The sequence below is a fragment of the Callorhinus ursinus genome, unplaced genomic scaffold (genome assembly GCF_003265705.2).
Source record: "Callorhinus ursinus isolate GAN/ISIS: 27379988/994484 unplaced genomic scaffold, GSC_fseal_2.0 scaffold2, whole genome shotgun sequence".
Lineage (NCBI taxonomy): Eukaryota > Metazoa > Chordata > Mammalia > Carnivora > Otariidae > Callorhinus > Callorhinus ursinus.
Genome location: NW_027397064.1, coordinates 35,509,206 through 35,531,177, shown reverse-complemented (window position 1 = coordinate 35,531,177; position 21,972 = coordinate 35,509,206). Strand labels below are relative to the sequence as shown.

The window sequence follows — 21,972 nt, the reverse complement described above, 5'->3', positions numbered from 1 at the left end:
CCCCTAGAGTCTTTTTAAAAAACTTCCCTGGGTAGTGTCTGAGAACTTGGTGGAGGTGACTGTGTGGGTAGTGGCATGTATGTTGATTTCATGGACTCACACAGTATTTGCCACAGTGTCGTCTTGAGAACAAATATATACCTGGGAACAGAGTTCTTTTGGCAAGGTTTCTCAAGGCCCTTAATAACTAATGTATATGTGGCTTCTCAAGACAGATATAAAATGCTGCTTTTCACCAACTCTTTTCTTTATGGAGCCTGTTTTTTTCATGGATCCCATTTTAGAAAACTTGGATGTCATAGTTAAGCTTTTTGTAGTTATGAATGATTTAGAGAGTGAGATGGAGGGAGAGAAAATCAAGTGAATAGAGTAGTTATCATTCCTGTGTTACAGGGGATGAAACAAAGCCTCAAGTGTTAGCGATGTTCCTGTCAGAGATTGAGGGCAGTTCTTTTTTTTTTTTTTTTTTTTTAAAGATTTTATTTATTTATTTGACAGAGAGAGACACAGAGAGAGGGAACACAAGCAGGGGGAGTGGGAGAGGGAGAAGCAGGTTCCCCGCGGAGCAGGGAGCCTGACATGGGGCTCCCTCCCGGGACCCAGGGATCATGACCTGAGCCAAAGGCAGACGCTTAACCAACTTGACCAAGCTGTCATCTCACGCCACCCAGGTGCCCCAAGGGTAGTATCTGGAAAGAGTTTAGTAATTTCTTAAAAATATCAGTTGCTGTGTCTCATGCGAAGTTTTTCTAGCCTCACTAGGACTTTTTATTTTAAGCATGAACAATTTTCCAGGCCATGTATAATTTCAGTAGGAATGGGATTGGGATTGCCACTGGGCTTCCTTTTTCTACGTGGAATTTTAGATGAATGCATACACATCAGATGGTGGTTCCTATGCTTCAGATGCCTTGTAATCAAAACCCTGAGAGAGGAGGATTTATCCTGGTTTCAATTTAGCAGAAAGAAGAAATTATTTTTATCATTTAAACAGTTTCTTTTTCTCACTCTGAGTATTTCCAATTCCTTATTTTTTTTCCCCTCTGACTAAAGTAAAACTAATTATCCTTCAATGTGACACTAGAAGAGAGGGGTCACAGTCATTTTCTGATACATAAACATTCTCTACCTCATATCACTGTTGACCTTTTTCTATTCAGGGAGAAAGGCATTAATTGCCTGCTTTCTCACCAAGTTCCTTAGCGTTTGATGTTCAGAGTTGTTATAAAAGCAAATTTGAAATTTCATGGAATTATATTCTTTGATTGCAGTGATGGGCTTCTAATGTGGCTTCTACCTGGCCTGGTCATACAAATTGTTCTATCCTGGAACTTCCTTTTACTTTTTACAGAATATACATTTTGAGTCTCTTCTAAGAGAAGAGATCGCAAACAAATATACAGTGATTTTCAAACATTCCAAAATTGGGTACACTTAGATTTAGATGAATTGAATAAATAAATGAAAAAATAAATGCATGACAGTTTGGAGCTTGGTATATTTACAGCATGGCAATGAAGGGGTAACTAGCTATACCTCATTATTCACACCATGGTCATGAAATTTACCTGGTGTTTAACTCTCTGATGCTGAGACTAAGACTAACTCATCTTCCTGAAGACTTTCAGTCTGGAAGAATATGATTCTTCCTGTCTGGCTTTCTGATGGTTGTCACAACTTCATTATTTCTGGCATATCCCATTGCTTACTTCATAGTTAAGCTTTTTGTAGTTCTGAATGATTTAGAGAGTGAGAGTTGTAAAGCTCCAACACTAGAAAGATTGATTTTTGTCTGTCTTACCAAGTTCAGAAAATTGTTTTAGAGTATAATTTAAAGATTTTCACAAACACATAACAACTTTTCTACTAGATGGCATCATTAGAAATTATATTTTTCCTGTAGTGAGAATGAGAATTGTATTCTGTTTGAGGTCTAAATCGCTTCTGGTGGCAGGCATTTTTGTGTATTATTACTGTATCTTCGAGAAACAGCCAGAACACCAGGACAAGCAATATTTTGGATAAATGATCTAGGGATATTCCATGTGGGCCAGTAGCTTCACTTGGCATTACCAGATGGAGACTTGACATCACCAGATGAAACCCTTTGCCAGGTAGAGGCTGGTGGAAGCCCTCTGAAGCCCATGCTGGAGTGGCTGGTCACTCTTTCAGCCTGTCCCTTTCTCTCTTGGTTTTGTTGAGCTAAGGAATGGCGAACACGGCCTGCTGATGGTGCTGTCATCTCACGCTGTCCTCCAAAGTTTTGAATCACAGAATTACTAATAACTAAAAGGCTTTCCTCAAACTGGGGGAAGGAAGATGAAAGAAGTTGAGAAGGGACCAGAGAAGGTGGTAACAGAGATTTTAATAGTCTTCCCCTTTTTGTATGGGATCCATGTGGTTATTGAATGTGTGTGTACAAAGGCAACATACTAGCAATAATATGATGGTAATAGTAGGAGTTCTCACTTATGGGACACTTACTCTGTGCCTGATACACATAGCAACTGCCTTAATTTGCTACTGTAGTTAACTTCCTTAAATGTTCTGTAAGTGCACTGTTACTCTTACTGCAGCTTAGAGAGTTTAGTGCAGGAACTTAGCCACGTTTATACAGTTAGCGCGCTGCAAAGGCAGAGTTCTGAACAAAGCATTTTCTACTCCATTTTCTCTGCTTTGACCCAGGAGGCATGGCAAGCACCTGTACATGAACTAGTGAGTGTTGTTATGGAGAACATAGACTTCCCGTGTTCATAGGGCACATGGGAATGCCTAAGATTTCCTCTTTTGCTTCATTTTACATTTTGTTCAAAGGTTCAAAATTAGCAAATTTAAGTAGAGTATCAGTTCCTTATTAAGGTACCCTAAAACATGATTGAACAAAAGTTCATACATAATACCTGAGTTGCTTTAGTAATGTAATGTTAAATATATATTTTCCACTTTTTGTGATTGCATCGTTGAATTTTTAAACAATATAATTTGTTTTTAACGTGATGAATCAATATAGTGATTTTAGGATTGGCTCATTTCCTGGGGTGCAGAATATCAGAATCTTTTGAGTAAATGGGTATTTAGTTTAAAACAACATTTTTAGTATTATAATTGGTTGTTTTCTGATTATGATGTCTACTTTAGAAATATCAGCAATGTTAAAGGAAGAGGAAGTTTTATATTTATCAACTATAAGGATTAACCATTCAATAGTATTTTTTATTACCTCTTCTTATACATCACTTTTGGTTTATATTATTGTTATTCATATGCGTGTTTTATTTTCCCCCACTGAACTGGAAGCTCTTTAAGGTTTTTTGTTTGTTTGTTTTCCATTTCATGGGCCCTCAATAAATATTTGTGTCACAAATGACTGAATATTTACTTGTTACTGTTAAACTTGTGTCTCTCAATATGTTGGGTGACAGGCAGAAACTGATAATTATTGTATCAAAAATAATTTGGGAGCCCAAATCCTATGGCATTGTTATGTAAGGATGGAACCTATAGATGTAGGTTTATCTCTCATCCTTTGGGCATATAAATGAATCCATAAAATTCAGTTGGAGGTGAAGCTTATTTCTGCATGTGTATTTAGAGAGACAAAATATTGATTCTTCTCCTTGGAAAAAAAAAAGAAAAGTTAATGACTAAAATTTCTTTGTGATCTCTATGACAGTTTTATCACATAGGTCTCCAAAAAACTAATTATTTTCTAAGAACAAATCTGTGTGCTAACAGACTGTGAAAACCTATCTGTTGCTTTTTTTTTTCCTTTCATTTTTTTAAACCAAAAGCCAAAAGAAGCCAGCCTTTAAATATTTGGATGTTTTTCTCTGAGATACGGCCGTACTAGGCAAACACACTGGCATTAACATTTCTAAAGCAGGCTCAAAATAAATGAGATTTAAAAAAAAAAGTCAAACTTGATCCCTATGTGAATTGTCATTTTAATTAAAGCTTCTGTATGTCATCAGTGACAGGAGATTGCCCCAGAAAGATAAAGTAGGACTGTGTCTGCCTTTGGCTTTCATGAAGGCAAGAGGAGTATATAAGAAACCAAATAGACAGATAAATTTGCCATTACATTAAAAAAATAATTTGCTAAGCATGAGGTGAACCACATTATTAGTAGATTAACATCCTTTTCTTTAGATTATACATTTTCTAGTCTAATTTATGGGTAGATTTCTTGGTTTGGGAGTTTAGGCTAGTGTGTACTAGACTTGGCTAACACAGACTGTTTTATGGAGATAAAGGAATCTAGAAACGGAAATCACTTTTTTTAGTGGCTTTTGATTTGAAATTTTATTTATTCAGGTTAGTACAAGGTTGTGAGATCAAATAAGAACATACTTGAAAGAACTTTGTAAAATGTAAAATATTACTTATTATCTTAATTATGATTATCTGGACAACAAAGTAAAATGTCTGTTTATTCAACCCTTCCTTCTGACCCACATTGCTCTACTAGGAAATTGGGAATTTTCTTTGGTGTATCTGTTTAAAAGCTAAGAACTGGGACTTGAGGTTTTCTGCTCAAGGAGTCTTAGCCCAAATTTTTACAAAATCAAATAGATATAGGATCATCAGGCAGCACACAAAGAGCAGTGTCATCATTCCTCTCAGCATCTGGACCAAGTTGAAAATGTGTTCTATCATAGAATGGGTAAAATCTGAATCTTGTTAATGGAGAACTGAAGAATACTTTTAGCAAGAAGACAAACCTAGCATCTGAACCCTAGAGATAAAATGCAACTGGAGAAACACTGAAGACTATTGGGTGCACTTAGCACATAAAACTACTGGGAGCAGCGTTAGCAGCTTCATTAAACCTAGTCATCTGTAGTGACTTTGGTGACTGCCAGTTCTCCCCACAAAGGCTTGCATTCCCTGCTGCAGGGAGAGCCACATTTTCTGAAGAATTGCCCCCATTCACTGGAGGGAACCCAGTCAGAAGGGCCTGGATAACTTGGAGATCTCTCCATATGAGAGCACTGTGAGGATAGAGATTCAGAGGTAGCAGGTGTTCTTAAATGAGACGTATTTTACTGATAATCTTTTCTCGTAGGAGCCATGACAGTGTAAGCCCTTTGAGGACAGCGTCTGTGTTTCTGTATTTCCCTCCTGCACACCCACGTTTCTCACACAACATACTTGTGGTTGAATGAGTGCGTACCATTATGCCCACACTGGCAGAACCTAGAACTCTAACCAGCCTCATCTTGCTTACCTTTGTGCAACCCTAGAAATCACCCGTCTTTCCTGTTTAACACTTTCCTTCTTAACTTTGCTGATTCCCCTTTTACTTGGTGTATTGCTACTTCTTTCTTTCTCTGAGTCCCAGTCCCCACCCCCTCATGCTGGCTATTTCCTATGATTCTGTTCCAGCCCTCTTCTTTAGATTCTGTCTACATATTAGAATCACCTAGGAGCCCCCTGCTGCTCCAACTCCCCCAATAACACTTGTGCGTGTGTGTGTGTGTGTGTGTGTGTGTGTGTGTGTGGCGGGGGGCGGGGGGGGCGTGTATACTTTTGTAAAATGCTTGCAAGTTACAGACTTAATGTCCCTTTACACCGCAGTGTATATGTCTAAAACCAGAGACATTCTTTTATATAACAATGATCAGAATCAGAAAATTAACATTAATAATACTACTATCTAACCTATAGACTTCATTCAAAATTTGTCAATTGTCCCACTAATGTCCTTCACAGCAAAAGGAAAAAACAAAAACAAAAACAATTTTGGGGTCTAGGAATTCAGTCAGGATCACAAGTTGTGTTTTGCTCTCCTTTTTTGTAGCCTTTTTCAATTTGGAGAAATTCTTCAGTATTTCTTTGTTTTTCATGACCTTGACATTTTTGAAGTGTACAGGCCAGTTATTTTGGGTTTGTCTGATGTTTCCTAATGATTAGATTTATATATTTTTGGCAGGAATATCACAGAAATTATGTTCTCTTTTTAATGTCTCCTCTCGGGCACATGATATCTACTTGTGACATTATTTGTGGTCAGTTAGTTAATGGGGTGTCTGTCATATCTCTGTGCTATACAGTTCTTTTCCTCTTATATTAATAACTGTCTTGTGGAGAGATACTTTGAGACTATAAGAATAAATGCATATTATGGATAATGAGGGTCAGGGTTCTCATTATTGGAAGAGGGAATTACAATTATGGAAAGGTACAAGTCTAGAGAGAACCCATGTGGTGTTGGATTGAATTAAGGGTAACAGTATGAACTCTTGGTTTTTATATCTATATAAATATGTCCATCCATCCATCCACATCCTCCTAGCTCTGTCCTCTAAGAGGATAAAGAGGCAATAATAACTCAGTAACAATGGGCACAACTAGTATTAAATCTTATTTTCCAAATACCATACTTCAATAAAAATGGACCAAAAAAAGAACAAGATAAGCCTGGAACAGCTTGTTTTACCAGAAAGTAAGGAAGTGAGCAAAGAATGATGGAGGCATGTCAAAAGGCCACAGAGCCAGCTTGAAGGGCTAACTCCCACTGAACATAAAAATAAATGATAGTAAACAGAATAACATAAGAATTTGAGTCCACACGTAAGCAAACAAATAAATGAGAAGGGAAAGTTATTCCTTACAATGGAATTCCAACAAGTAAATGTAGAAGGAATGATTGGATGCAAATCACCATTTGTCAATTACTATAGTAACTCATTTGAGGTAAGAATCATCAATGGATTCTTCCCACTTTTAATAATGTTAGATATGCTCTTCCTGACTCCTCCCCACCTATTCAGCCCACACTGTTCAGCGCACAATTATGTCAAATCTGTTCTTAAGCTGGCCTTCCCTCTGCCTATCCTGCCATGTGTCCCAGTATCTAAGACCAGAAATACCCTGTTTTCCCACTATTGATTAATACCTTATCCCATTCTTTAGGCTTTCCAAGGAAACACTTAGCTCGTATTATATCAATCCATGTCAAGATGAGAGCTAGAGAAATTCCCTGGAAACATCTTCCCCTGACAACATGCAGGTGCGTTTCAAACATACCACTGGTAAAAATCCAGAAATGTAAGAGAGGGCTATCTGTCTGGAAAGGAGCTAAAAGGGAATCTGTTGCGGGCAAATAAAACTTTTTGGGCCTACTCTTATATCATAGGATAGATTTCTTTGGTCTTGGAGAAAGGTGTTGAGAATTGACTTAAGCTGATGGTCATGTATAGCCTTTAGGGTTTTTTAAAATTTTGTTTTGTTTTTCTTTTTGTTTTTTTCTCCCCTTGGTTCATTAATTCAGAAGAGATTTGAGGTTATTACCTAGTACTGCAAACTTTGCTACCATATATAATGAAAGTAAGTCTCAGACTAAATACTGCTACACACAGAAACATTTATTAAGTAAACACTTACTAGCAAGCAAGCAAAAAACAGTGTATAGGGCTTGTTTTATGACTTGTTAGAAAGTCCTAGTTCCACTACTTTGCATAAAGCTCACTTCACGCAGCTAGGCGAGATTCAGAAGCAGAATCCTGTTACCCTTATCACAAATATTGGGCAACCTCAAATCTTTTTAAACCAATAAGTGGATATGGGGCCATTTAGAGATCAAGCCTCAGGTCCATCCACCTGGGCAGAACCTCCCTGGGTCCTTATATTCTGTTCACACTAGAGTAGAGAGTGTCTCTAAAATATTTTTGCTACTCCACTATTCTTAACTATCTTTAATTTTATTTATGAGAGTCCATTTCTAGATTCTAAAAATTAATAAGCCATTAGTTTCACCAAGTAAAATATATTGCTAACATTCATTATACTGATGATCAAAGTCTTAGTTGTTAATATAGATAATAGAAGTACTTATACTGTAATAAAAACATGGATAATAGAAGTTCTTACAGTAGTTGCTTCTGGAGTGTTGCCTTTCCATTTAGATATGAGCTGAATGTAGAATCTTGCTTAGGGCAACCTACTACTGCAGAGTAAAAACTTGAACTAACTAGCATGCACACAATATCACAGTGCCCATGCTGAAGTTTTAAAAATAAATTACCCAAGTTATAAAAAACTGGGTGAGAAGGAGATGGTCTAAGCACCAGGATGTACCTAGGAATCCTAGTCCCAAGAGGTTCTTGATGAAAACAAAGTCCTTGGTCAAATTGATCACATGCATTGGGAAAAACTTACATTCTGAGGCACCATCTTGGAATTTAAAAATGCACAATAACTATTCAGAGGTTGATATGCTGCAATAAAAGAACCTGCTTAGCTTTGACCCTGCATTTCCCAAACTTAGTTGGAAAGACTTAGTTGACAAACTTAGTTGACAAGAGTCCTTTTGTTCACTGCTCCCCTGAAATTAGTTTTCCTTGGGACATACTTTAGAAGACACTGCTCTAGAGATTATAGAAGAAACTTTCTTAACCAACATCCACTCAACTGACATTCCCTTCCTAAAACCTGAGATTAACAGTTTCCTCCCTAACATGCTCTCCCATCACTGGAGTTGTATGCTTACAAAGAGTCAATTGAGTTTTTTCCAAAACCTGTTTATTCCATTTGTACTTGTAATTACAATTACATAACTTAATTAAATATTACATAATCCTGTGACTTGTGAGTGTAAATACAGAGTTATTGTTTCTTTGAAAAATAAACTGAATACTTCAGAAAGACACAGTAAGGGGGAATTGCTGAAAGTGTTGTTAAATTACATGAAAGGAGGGCAACTATCAGATTTGGGGAAAATAATAAAAAAAGGATTTTTTAGATTGCTTTGCCAGTATCTATTGAGTTACTGATGCATTTTAAAGACATTGAAATGTATCATTATTCAAAAAAGATTAAGGGGAGAACCCAAATTAGTGGAAACATACTCAAAGTCTTACACTTAAATATCTAAGGTACATATATACTGATTTTTATTATTTCCTGCTTTTAATGAATTTTTTTGACTAAGTGGCTAATTACAGGCCCTCTAGTTGTCAGATAAAAAGGCTGTGTTCTAGCGAGAGAGAACTGAAGAGGAAACTTCACAAAGAAAGTATATACATATATATATATAGGGGCGCCTGGGTGACTCAGTTGGTTAAGCGTCTGCCTTTGGCTCGGGTCATGATCCCAAGGTCCTAGGATGGAGCCCGGCATCGGGCCCCCCCTCCCCCCATTGAGCTTCCTGGGTGGGGAGACTACTTCTTCCTCCCCCTCTGCCCCTCCTCCTGCTTGTGCTCTTTCTCTCTCTGTCAAATAAATGAGTAAAAATATTTTTTTAAAAAAGTGTGTATATACTCTGTGGTATGTTTTTAAATATTTAACACAGATTTTGTCCATGTCTCTCAAGCCAGGCTCAGTTGTCTTTAGAACTTTGGCCACTCTTTACTTGCTGTCTTTGTTTTTTGTTTTTGTTTTTGTTTTGGCCGTATTTTAAGTCCATGGGATTGCTTAGTACCCATAATGCTGTTTAAAAATGAGGGTTAAAATTTTAATTTCTCTCTGGGAATTATCCATACATATACACATATGCATCCTTTTGAGTTCTGTCTTCTGGCTTTTGGTTTTGTGCCTGGGAACAAATTTTATTTATTTGTTTTATTTATTCCAGTATGATTTTATAGTAAAAGTTCTTGAAAGAATGTGCAGTAAATGACATTTGATTTCTATCTGGATTCTCTTAGGCTTTGTCCCATGGCAGCCTATAATTTAAGGTTAAGGTTATGTTGCTATCTAAGAATTTTTACGATCTGTACTCATATGTGCTATGTAAACAAACCAATTATTCTATTGTGGTGCAGTTTTTTCTTTTGAAAAGCATAACACAACAATAATTTTTCAGGTTTAATTAGGACTGCATTTGTATAAAGATCTGTAGTTTATAAAACCAGTGAAGCAAAGATGAAATGGGGGAAAAAAAAGAAAATGTTGCCTGATTCTTTCATTAAAGTACAAAAAGGGGGGGGATTCAGACACATTTGGTATTCACTCAATTTTTTATCGTACTTTTTTTTTTTTTTACAAACACCACACACAGAACCATAAGATAGTAATTTGTCAAACTACCTGTTAAGCTGGTATTTGAATATGAAAGGCATATTTCCACCCAGTGTAATATTGCTTTTTTGAAACATTAAAAGCCCTTATATTAGGGTGGTAATTGAATTAATGCTTCAAAAAAAACAAAAACAAAAACAAAAAACAAAAAACCAAAAACCCCTGTGTGCTTCATTATGTTACATTTCGTGTACATTTTTTTAGGAGGTAACCATGTCAGGATGTAGAGGGACCGAATAGAGGTGTGGAACCACAGCTTTTCACTCTGAAGAAGAGTAGTAGTTGTTTTAGATTCAACATGGAAAAGTTGTGCTAAACTCTAGTGATCTACCTGCCCATACTTTATGCTAAGCAAGGTGGATTATTTGCTATCAATGCCTATGGACATTTTCGGAACCTTTTTGATGTTATGTTGAAATCTTGTAGTTAGTGATATATTAAACCCTTAGTGGAATTGATACATAATGACTCCTCCGGATTTGTTTATTATTATACCTGTTGAATCTTTTCTTATTCCTCCATCTACCTCCATCTACTGTTTTCTTTATTTTGTAAGTCCCACGAAGGAGAGATGACTTCTATTTTTGTGCTTTTGTAATTGAACTCTTGAACCTCCTTCTTGGGGGGGTTTTCATGTTTCTGATCATTTTGTCATGGTTACTTGATGTTTTTCCCCCCTTCTTTGGGGTCAATTTATAGGATCACAATAGTACTTTCAGAAACTTGAGGAGCTTTTATTATGTTAGGAAGGTAGACATTTTAAGTGTTAAATCACCTCACTTATTCACTCATTCAGTAAGCATTTACGAGTCAAATAACTGCTAAAACCTAGAGATACTAAGATAAATGAGAGAATTTTCTGAAAATTTGCTCAATATTCTTTTTTCAGTTGCTACTTCCTAGAAAATGTATAGTAAGTACTCTGTAAACTTATAATGGAAATGGAGAATGCAGGTTGTTTGCTAGAATGGGCAAACATATCTCTTGATCTACATAAAAAACATAGGAGTGACACAGAGATTGGAGTTAGGGAGAGGAATAGACTTTGTATCCTAAAGAGTGCTCCAAGAGTAATATTTCTTGTAGGTGTATTTTTTTTTTTTTTTTGAATCTTACCTTGCAATAGAAGTCACAAAACATGCTGATGTTACCAGCCTAGAGAGCTAGTTGAGGAATGTTGGGGAAAATATAGGCAAAACGGGATAGGATTTTTATTGAGTGAGCATTCACTTGTTTGAAAAACTGGCTTTTGGGCTTCATGTTTTGGACAATCAGCACAGTAGTCTTTTTCAGTTATTATTTCACAGGAAGTAGTATATGCAGCTTTTGCTCTCTTTGAGAATGCAACCATTGTAATACTTTCACATGGTGTGGAGAGCAATGAAGGTAGGGAAGGGAAGCCTCTTTTCAGCTTTGCTCCTAAGTCTATGACTGGGTCTTCCTTGGTGTGTTGGAGACAGAGGGGAAACGGAGAGAAACGTCCAGACTACTGCTTGCTGCCTGGAAGTGGGGGGGGGGGGGGGGGGGAGGGGTGGAATTTCACTTTCTGGCGAGGACCCGAGGAGGTTTATGAGCCTTCCTATGAATTGCTTTCTTTTCCCAGCTTCTGAAAGGATGTCCTCATTCAGGCCAAGAGGAATGAGGCAAATGTTGCACATCTTTCTATTCTGCAGTCTCCATGATGAGTGAAACTCATGGTGAAGCTGCTGGTTTTCTATTTGGAGAGAACACTGTAGGTGATCTACTCGGTAAACAGGATAAGGAGAGGGTAACAAGCAAATTATAAGGACTATTTAAAAACCCAGTCGGTAGGGAGTTGGGGGATTTGTGTCCCTTGCATAAGTTGTGCCTGGTTTGAAATCTTCTTAGTACACTCCCAGAGCTGCTCTGTGGCTGGCTGCAGTGTTAGGTGGAGATCTTTTAATCCCCATACAGATCAGCATCTCTCTAAAATAAATCACTTGACTTTTTTCTGCCTAACATTGCAGGGGATGGCTTAGAAGACTAACCATCAGATTTGAAATGTCTGCGAACTGCTTCTCTACTTGACAATTTTGAATTTTACTTAGCTGTGCTGGTCTTTTTAGTTTTCTCAGAGGAAATGGATTATATTTTGCTACTGAAGTGCAAATATAATCATTGTTATTTTCTTGTCTTGTGGAGTGTATTTTGACTGAAATAAGTAGATAATATACTGTTTTCAAAGTGCCAACCACCAATGAAAGTGTTTTTTTTTAACATTAAGTAATTCATGCATTGTTCTTTCTAAGCAATTATAGTTTTTTTTTAGTCACTGAGTAATTTACTAAGCACATACATTTTCAGCACTCTGCAAGGAACTGGAGCATACAAAAGAAATCTGAGGCACAGTTCGTATCTTCATGTAGGTTATAGTATTTGTAGAGAAATGAAACCAAGCCAGAAAACAAAGAACAATTAAATGTTCAACTGTGTAGTGCTCTCTATAGGAACCACATGTAAGTAAAAAATGAATATAGATGAATGAATGAATTGAATAAAAGTGTTCATTCAAGGAAGAAATCATTGTGGACTGCAATGTGTCATGGAGTAGATGGGATATGAGCAGAGCCACAAATGATGAACGGGATTTGGCAAGTAGAAGTGAAGGAAAGATGTTCCAGGTAAAGAGAGCAAAGGTCAAAAGGTAGAGGTGAACATGGCATATGTTTGGGACAATGAGAGAAAAGACCCGGCTGACCAGAGAGCTACATTAGTGTGCAGGAGGAATAAAAAAATAAAATTGGGTGTCTCCCCTTCTTTCTTGATAAGTGACCCTGAATTTTATGTCTACTCCCAAGCAAAGAATGATGATTGGTCTAATCCACTCAGGACAACTCTATTCCCTACTTTCCCAGGCTCCTTTGCAGATAGGACAGTTCTGTGACCTCATTCTGGCCGAGCTGAAGAATGCTGATGGTATTTCTGGAAATGTTTTTGCTCTCTTGATAAAAGGTTGGAACTTTCTTTTTCCCTCCTCCTGCCCTTGAATGAAGATGCAGAGCCCAGAGTCATGCAGCAACTCTTGGTACCATGAGGAAAAGGCTGAGGTGTTGTCTCTGACACCGCTGAACTGCTATACCCTTATCAACAGCTCTACTTCTGGACTTCCTGTTATGTGAGAAAAACCAACCTCTGTTTATGTAAAACACTCTAAATCATGGGTTTTAAAGTTATTTGCAGTGTTTTAATATTGCTTTAAGAAGGTTAATCTGTAATAGTGTGTAAGGTAAATTGGAAGAGGGTAAGAAATGAGGTTGTTATCATAGCACTATAGGCCTGAGGTAAAGAGGTTTGGGACAAGACTTATGGCGGGGGGTGGGTAGAGGAGAGGCAGACATCTCAGAGAAGAAGCAAAAAGATTCAGTACAGATTCAGTGAAGGAGATAAGAAGCCACATAACTCTGAAGTTTCGAAACAGGAAGATAAGTGGGATGGCTATACAGCTTTAGGGATATAGGCAAATGGTGATAAAGATAAATTCTCTTGTAAGGCATGTTGAGTTTTAGATAATGATGGAACATCCAAGTTGAAGTGTTCTATAAATATTTAGAAATATAGCATTTGAATTCAGGTGCGTCTGTAGGGTGCCTGTGACCTTGGACATGGACAGAGACCAAAGCATCAAATGATGCCTCCGATTATGAGTTGAGAGGAAGAGTTTAGCTGTGTAAACATGGAGATGGAGAGAGGAGATAACACAGGGTTAGAAGACTGAGCAGGGTGCAGTGTCATCACACCAGAGGGTACATAGTGGACACCAGTAAATGCATAGTGCAGGGATGAATGAAGTTGTCATCAGTATCCAGTGCCCTAGGGATATCAAGGAAGATGAAGTCTGAGGAGAGAGGTGAATCTAGTTAAAGGAGGACACCAGTGATTTCCAAGAGAGGGGTTTCTACAGACTTGAGAGCCATGTATCAGCTGCCCAGTTCTGTAAAGGGGATGAGGCAGTAAGTGAAGGGAAAGGAGTAGAAGCTGAAGGTGATAGAGAAAGATCATTCATGAAGGATTTGGGAATTGAGAAGAAGGGCTGATTCTTGTAGGAGTAGTAGACTTAGCAGAAGATGGTTTTAAAGGGATTAAAAACCAAGAGGGAAGAAGTTAGTGGGAAGATCCAAACACACAGAAAAGGTAAAGGCCATAGTTGATACTGGAGAGAGACTTTAATTTTAGGGAGGTTCACACACTCCTCTGGAGTTGGAGGCAAGAACAACAAAGGAGCTGTGGAAACTAGTAAGTGCAAACAGTTACACTTGGGTGTGTCTGTCTCCACAGGGTAGGTGAAGTCGGGTGTTAGGAGCTGGGCTGGTAGAGGGAAGAAGTGGAGGGGGGTCCTGGGAGGGGCTAACTCTGTAGTGTACCTATTATGAGGATGTGTGTTAAAGAGGCATCTACGCAAAGATCAACAGGCCTAGCCTAAGTGAGATGGCAACAGTCTGGCAGGGGCAAGGCTGTATCATTTTGGGTCTGTGTCTGCCTCAGACAGGGTCATAGCAGAGAACCAGGAGCCCAGGAGGAGGCCCAGCATCAGGTGGAGGGAGTAGTGAAGGCAAGGGAATCTAGAACAGTGTTCCTGGGGAGGGAGGAGGGGGAGGAGTCTAGTGTGACAGGAAGAGGATCTCCAGAGGACAGAGAGCTGATCTGGGGGAAAGGGGCAGAGTGAGGGGTGGTAGCCTGAGAAGAGTAAATGCAGAGCTAAGGCTTAGAGCAGGATCTTGAGATGGTGCGGCCCAGGCATTGCCTGTTCGTACTCGGACATGTGTTAACACCTGTAACACCTGTGACTTGTTGCAAGTAGAGATTTAATTCTTGTTCTAGTTTTTTTTTTTTTTTTTTTTGAGAAAAGACTTAAGCAAAATTGTATGGCATTTGTTAAAAAATATGCTCATGTAATATTTACTTAAAAATACAATTTATGCTGAGTATAGGGTAGGCACAAATCTTATGAGCTTTATCTCACTTTAGTGAGACTTCCTAAATATGAAATAAAAAGCTATCTGTGGTCTAATTCTGGCAATATTTTACCCATCCACATATTCAACTGTATTCTTGCTGGGCTCAGCACTGGATTTCCAACAGTGTTTGTTGAAACCTGCCATCCATTCACAGCAGCTTCTCCTAGTAATCTCTGTGAAGCACAATTTTTAAGTGTCCTTAAAAAAAGCATACTGCTTTAATGAAATGGCAGATGGCTTGTTGCATGATTTCCCAACTGGTGTTACTTCCACACTGTAATGGAACTATATAAAGAACTTTGCTCTCAACTCAGGAGGAATTCTGTGAAACTTGAGCTTTGTTAACTTATAAACAGATCACTTCTGTATGTTGGGATTGATTTTCATATATGTGTGTTCTAGCATTAGTTTTATTATATAGAAACTGCACATAAATCATAAGGGATCAAAGTGATAGATACAAATTGTGAGGACTATAGTAGGTCTTTACATGCTTATTTTCTTCTGATTTTTAAAAGTGGGGCATTATCATGGTAGAAAATTTTAAAAATAGAGAAAAGGCAAAAGGAAGTAAAAATTGTTCCAACTTCCTGGAGGCAACCACTATTAGCTTATTTTTCGGTAGTGGGAGGCACACATTTTTTCCCCACCCCTGAAAGTGGGATTGTATGAAACATACTTCTGTTTCCTACTCCAGTAGGCCAATTAACTTCTAATTTTAGTTTCATTTTCTGAAAAGTCAGGTCAGCAAGAAAAGGTGTTAGAAGGAAGTAGCATGCAAGAGAAGAGTTAGCAGAAGGCATAATTTCTGGGGGAGATAGAGAAGCTGACTAATTTGTGACCTCCACTAATTTTCTACTCAGAAAAATGTGGTTGCCGTGAGTAAAGTCTTCATTGCCCCTAATCTTTAGAAGATAATGATTTAACCCTATTATGTTTTATACTATATCCTTTTCAGGATTAACACTAAGTATCAAAAAATCTTAGTTTTATACCTTGATTATAACAATTTACTTACAGCTCAAAATAGGTGAATTAATTTTGGGTGATAAGTCTTTTTATGTTGTCAGGTTATTTTCCTTTCAACATTATGTAGTTTTTGTATTATGTTTTCCAGTGGAAATCAAATGTTCATTTGAGTGAATTAACTGACTTATTCAAGTCAGATTTGCCTTAATCTTCCAGTGGGTATTCAGTTTTATTTAATATTATAGTTTTATGAGGATTATAAATCATAGGAATGTAGATAATATGAAACATACTACACCACCTTCTTTTAGACAGAAAGTTAAACTGTTTATAATTTGGATATACTATCTTAATTTTTACTACATAGGATATTTTTACTGTTACTTTAACTGTGGAAATATTTGGTGTGTCAGTTCATCTTGCTTTATAGAATTTTCATTTTGAAATGGACAATTAAAAGGAATAATTATTTTGCATGAATTTATATTTAATATAAGCACTTGAGAAGTAACCAAAAGTAGGGGAGAAGGGATATGGGTATGCATTTTGGAGTAATGAATTTTAATTACCAGACATCTTTGGTCAACCAAAGACTCAAATGTTGCTCTTTAATAAATAGACATTTACATAGGAATCTATTTCCTTGGAATCAGATGAAACATAAAAACAATTGAAAGATGTTAATAATAGTACATAATCACCTATTTGAGTTTAGCTGTTATTATCTCTGTTAATAAAATACTCAGGAATGAGGTGGGATACAAGGGGGCACAAAAATCTTGGAAGTGAGCCCTACCAGGGCACAAATGTACCACTTAATTTCCCAGAGATCTTCACTGAGGTGTATATGTCTTACCATTTTTAATTTCAATTTAGTGATCAGTCAAAAACTTCTTGTGTTGAATTTGAATTACAGTGGTGACTGATGGAGTGTTAGTATACCATTTGTTTCTTTTGATGTTGTCATAGTTTAGGTTTGAGGTCAGCAAACTATGGCCTGCAGGCCTACTCCAGCCTGCCACCTGTTTTTGTAAATAAAGTTTTATTGGAACACAGCCACATCCATTTGTTTATGTATTATTTACACTGCAATGGCAGAGTTAAGTAGTTTCAACAGAAGCTATATGGACCACAAAGCTTAAAATATTGACTTTCTAGTTTTTTACTGAAAAAGTTTGTCAACTCCTAGTTTAAGTCCAACTTTTCCCTTCCAGTATTCTTCATACCTGATAGTGTACTCTTGTTTACATGTCGACATGGACCAGATTACCAAGATGCTAAGGGAAATTAGAAAAGAAGTAAAAAACCCTATTCTCTGCCTTGGAGAACTTTTCAGACAAGACACATAAGAAATAACCAGAGAAAAATATGACACTTTATAATCAAGGACTAAATCATGTGATAGTAGCAGAAAAACCCTTCCTCCATTCTATATCCTAAATATATGTGAATTAAAGTCATTTCAATCTGGTCAGAGCCAGAGTTCTCAAAATTACAATGTGAGCATGATAATATATCAGAGTATTTTTTGACTTTATGGCTTAGAAATGGGAGCACTAACTTTGCCACACAGTTATATGGTTGAATGTAGTTTAGTCAGATTTCTAAAGGAGTCTGTGGCTTTTCTAGAAATTGCAGGATCTGGAAGGATGATGTACTAGGCTTTCTTCAATATGGACTAGGAAAGAGGTAGTTACTTCAGAATAGTTCTATGATCAGTGTTTAGGGATGCCCTCACAAGGGGCAGAATATAGTTTTAGTAAGGATCTAGGGATCAAAACATAGCAGATTTGTATCTTCAAGGAATAAATGGAGCTGAGAGAAATAACGCGGCCCACAAATAAACATAAGTTGGGGCACCAGAAACAATTATAATTGGTGTGAACTTACATGCATGCATGAGCAACACAAGATGATATATTTCTAATTTGTTTCATTTACTTTTAGTTTTGTACCTTGACTCTCTTGCATCATAACAAAGCAGGACCCGGCTTTAAACAGTGAAGTGTTTGTGTTCTATATTGAAATGGCTGTTACAGAGGTTAAAATCGGAGAGTAAGATACCCACTCACATTGCATAACTCTTCCATGTGAATGTTGGCAGGTTGAGAACCTTTTATAGTAGAACCATTTTGTCACACTGTACCATCTATAAAATGCCATAGAAATCAAAGGAAAGAAGAGATCAAGGTGATAGACTGACTAGCTAGGAAAAATGTGGTGGAAAATATTGGAATTGATATCAGTTTTGGAGAGAAGTATGAATTTGGTTTGACAGAGAAACAGGGTGGTAACTCTGGGATTTGAATGAGCATGGTTTGTGTGGAAGAAGAGCTTAGATGGAGGGAATGGTTTATGCCTAGAGTTAGTAGATTAGTTGATTAGCAAGAAGGGTGGGAAAATGTGGGGGTAGGTGTGTGGCAGATCATCAGGAGCTAAGGTGCCATTTTGCTCAGCCTGGTTTCTGTGATTCCACTGCAATATGGGGTGAGTGTTTAATGCTCAGAAGCAGCAAGAGAGTAGAACAAGTAGAGCAAGAGAGGTCAGGTGGTGCGAGCAGGTCTACCTGGTTTGAGAATCACTGGCATTGTTTTGTCTGTAACTGATGGCAAATCACATTCCTAGAGATGAGGAACATCCAATAGACTAAAATACAACAGCATAAATCCTCATTCTTAACAGGCAGCACCTGTAGCTCCTGGTCCTCTGCTCTAAACCTTTTATGGAAGAATATAGGGTATAAATAGTAAATACATAAAATTACTTCCTGATTTTATTTCACTGTACACCTAGTTGGGAATCTCTCTCCTTTTGAGAGAAGTCACAGGGACAAAGAAAACAAAGCAAAGATGGGACCCTTTCTCTCATTTTCTCAGATGGACTTCCCTGATGAGTATTGCCTTGTTTTTAAAAAAGATTTTATTTATTTATTTGAGAGAGAAAGAATGAGAGATAGAGAGCACGAGAGGGAAGAGGGTCAGAGGGAGAAGCAGACTCCCTGCCGAGCAGGGAGCCCGATGTGGGACCTGATCCCGGGACTCCAGGATCATGACCTGAGCCGAAGGCAATCGCTCAACCAACTGAGCCACCCAGGCGCCTTTTTAAATGAAGGTAGATGGCAGAGCAAGCTCTTCAGTGTAGTTTAACCATAAATTCTCCTAACAGGGAGGGGTGCTATCCAATACCCGAGGGCATGGCAGTGGAGTTGGCTAAGGCTACAGAAGGAGCAGGTGCTTACAGGTCCTGAAATGCCCCGCTCATTAGGACTGCTGTAAATCACAGCATCTTTCACGCCTTTTGAGTGAAACTTGGCACCTCCAGTTTACTACTATGTGGTGGTCACACCGTCCCTGACTGCAAAAATATTAATAGATGGCGCCTTCCCCTGAACAATGAAACTGGGCATGCCTGTGTCAGTAATGAGGGATTGGGAGCCTGAAAGATTCTACAGAGAGGAGAGTAAGAGGATGCCAAGGAAGCTGTCTTTTTGTAACTAAAGACCATTAAGCAGGAAGAGTTGATGGGCACATCTGTCACCCACGTGTCACTGTATCCTGGAAGAGCTTGTATGGAAGCCTGGATGAGCCTGGGCTTTGCTGGCTGGGCTGGTTAGGGAGGGTGAGGACTGAGGTTTGTGACTCGCAAGTTGGCCTCCTGTCGTGTTCAGTCTGATGTGGAAAAGGTTCTGGCTCACACTGGCCTGCTTGAGCCATGGGAATTACTTCCGCTTAATATTCGGGGCCTCTGTCTGCCAATGCCTCTTTGTTTTCCTTCTTTTTTCTTCATAGTTGTTAATGTATGTACACAATGGTAGATGAGATCTGAGACTTAGGGAAATAGACTTTACCAAAAAAAGAAAAAGTAACTCTTTTCAGTTCCAATAACATGACTAATATTAAAGACCTTTTATCCCTCCTGCATCCCTCGTGGTGGGTTGTGGGGAGCCAAGGGGGAAAGAAAAAAAGAAAAGGAAAGGAAAGGAAAGGAAAGGAAAGGTGTTCTCTATTTGAATGTATAAAATTAAGATCTAGTGAAGGTATCATTTTGGGAACCTTAAGAGTGATAAAAAGAAGAGAAGAAAACACCTAATAGAACTCTTTCAGTTTAAAGCTGGATTTTAAAAGATTGTTTTGTCTGATGTGTGCCATGAGGAGAAATATAAGTCTCATAGTATTCCTTCGACTTCAGTGGTGGTATTTAAGACTACCATATACCAAGTATTATTCACTTGCCCAGTTTGCTACAAAATGATCTGGAACTAAAAATTCCTCTCTCTAGCTTTTCCCCTAGAGAGTCTGTCTTATACCATTTTGCTCTCATTTGCCTCTTCTTCCCTAATTCTTCCTTTATTTTCTTTCATATGCTAACAACATCTGGAAACTCTCTCTTTAGAGGCTTCTATGATTCTAGATTATGCAGTTTGTTACCCAGTCAACACCTTTGTGAGCTATTTTTGATTTTCTGAAATTGGCTTTCTTCAAATAGTTTTATTTGAAAGTTCTATGCAATATAATTAGTTGAAGGGAAAGTTTTAACATGATACAACCACAATGTAGAGAGTAGAGATTAAGCTGAATGAGTTCTATCTCTTTCAAGTTCAAATTGCTAGATTTTTCTGGCTTGAACACAAAATGAAATCAAATTGAAGGATCAGGGATGATAAGAAAGCTGTGAGGAGAACAAAGTCATTGGGAAAGGCACTGAGAAACGGGTAACAAGACGAAAAAACAGAGGGATCTTCACATCGATGGAAAAACATTCCATATATAATATGGAGACCTTAAACATACAGCCGATTTTTTAAAATAAAAAATTTTATTTTGCAACAATTTTTAAATTTTATTTTGTGTTTTTCACATTTTATTTTATTGTTTTCTATTATTAATTTAATTTAATTTAATTTAATTTATTTGTTTGAGAGAGAGAGCGAGAGCATGAGAGAGAGAGAGAGCAGGAGCAGAGGGGAGTGGCAGAGGGAGAGGGAGAAGAGACCCCCCACTGAGCAGGGAGCCCTGAGCAGGAAATGATCCCAGGACCCGGGAATCATGACTTGGGCTGAAGGCGGATGCTTAACTGACTGAGCCACCCAGGCGCCCAGTTTTTTTGCAATTTTAGATTAATAGAAAAGTTGCAAAGATAGTATAGATAGTTGCTGTATACCCTTTACCCAGCCTTCCCTGATGTTAACATCTTATAGTTCTGTATTTTTAATGGTTATGAAAACATGAATCTATGCTTTATGGATGTCACTATTTTCTTATATTATTAGAAAAAAATAGAAATACTGAATTTTCTACTCAAAACTTCATATTCTTGTTTATGTTTTAAGACTGAGCTTCGGAGTCTCCTAGTGTTCATGGGTGTGATCTGTGAGTTTTGGAGAGGGAGAATTGTCTTTTTCACTCCATGACAATTCTGCTCCAGACTTTCCACAAGAGTGAAGTGGTAAGGTTTGTTTTGGGGTCCTCATCCCTCTTTTTTTGTACCTTTTCCATTTGTTAATGATAGCTTCTCCTCAGTTCCATAGTTAAACTGAGGGTCTCAACATCTCTTCTTTCTTCACTGTCAAACCTGTCCTTAAGCAAGACTCCCAACTGCATTCATATCAAGACAAATTAAAAACAAACAAACAAACAACAACAATAAAATGTGGTAATAGCTAAAAAAGACAGTCCTTCAGGGTTATTTACATTTTAGCAGGGATGAAAGATTTTATGCCCAAGCTTCCCAAATTTTAGTATGTTACCATGACATAGTGTCCTGGGAAGTTGCTTCTACTAGAACTTTTTTGGGGGGAAATCTCATTTCTATATTAAAATGCACATGAAATTATGGTAGAGTATAATAGAATATAACATTCATGCAGTTTTTAAAGTATAATTTGTCTTAAAGTGGGACTTTGGTGGTTTCTGAGAGTGTGCAAACCCCAGAGGTAATTCACTCTGCCTTGAATTATGTCTATTAGGTTGAAAAGAAAAATTGAAAAGCTACTGCTTTACACTAAACT

The 21,972-nt window shown here is 37.7% G+C and overlaps 1 protein-coding gene across 8 annotated transcripts in view; it reads left to right on the top strand.

Annotated features, from left to right (window-relative positions):
* Positions 1-21,972, top strand: part of PLCL1 (phospholipase C like 1 (inactive)) — a 336,787-nt gene that overhangs the window by 191,262 nt on the left and 123,553 nt on the right. Inside the window, exon 1 of one of the 8 annotated variants that reach the window (XM_025894028.2) lies at positions 15,803-15,874. The exons of 6 other annotated variants lie outside the window; for them this stretch is intronic. Coding sequence is in view for 1 of the 2 variants with exons in the window: in XM_073880754.1 (XP_073736855.1) it covers positions 21,372-21,410 (39 nt within the window). In the remaining variant the exon portion in view is untranslated. Of the gene's footprint in view, positions 1-15,802; positions 15,875-21,355; positions 21,411-21,972 lie in introns of those variants that run through there. One more of the 8 variants, XM_073880754.1, reaches the window with a different exon arrangement.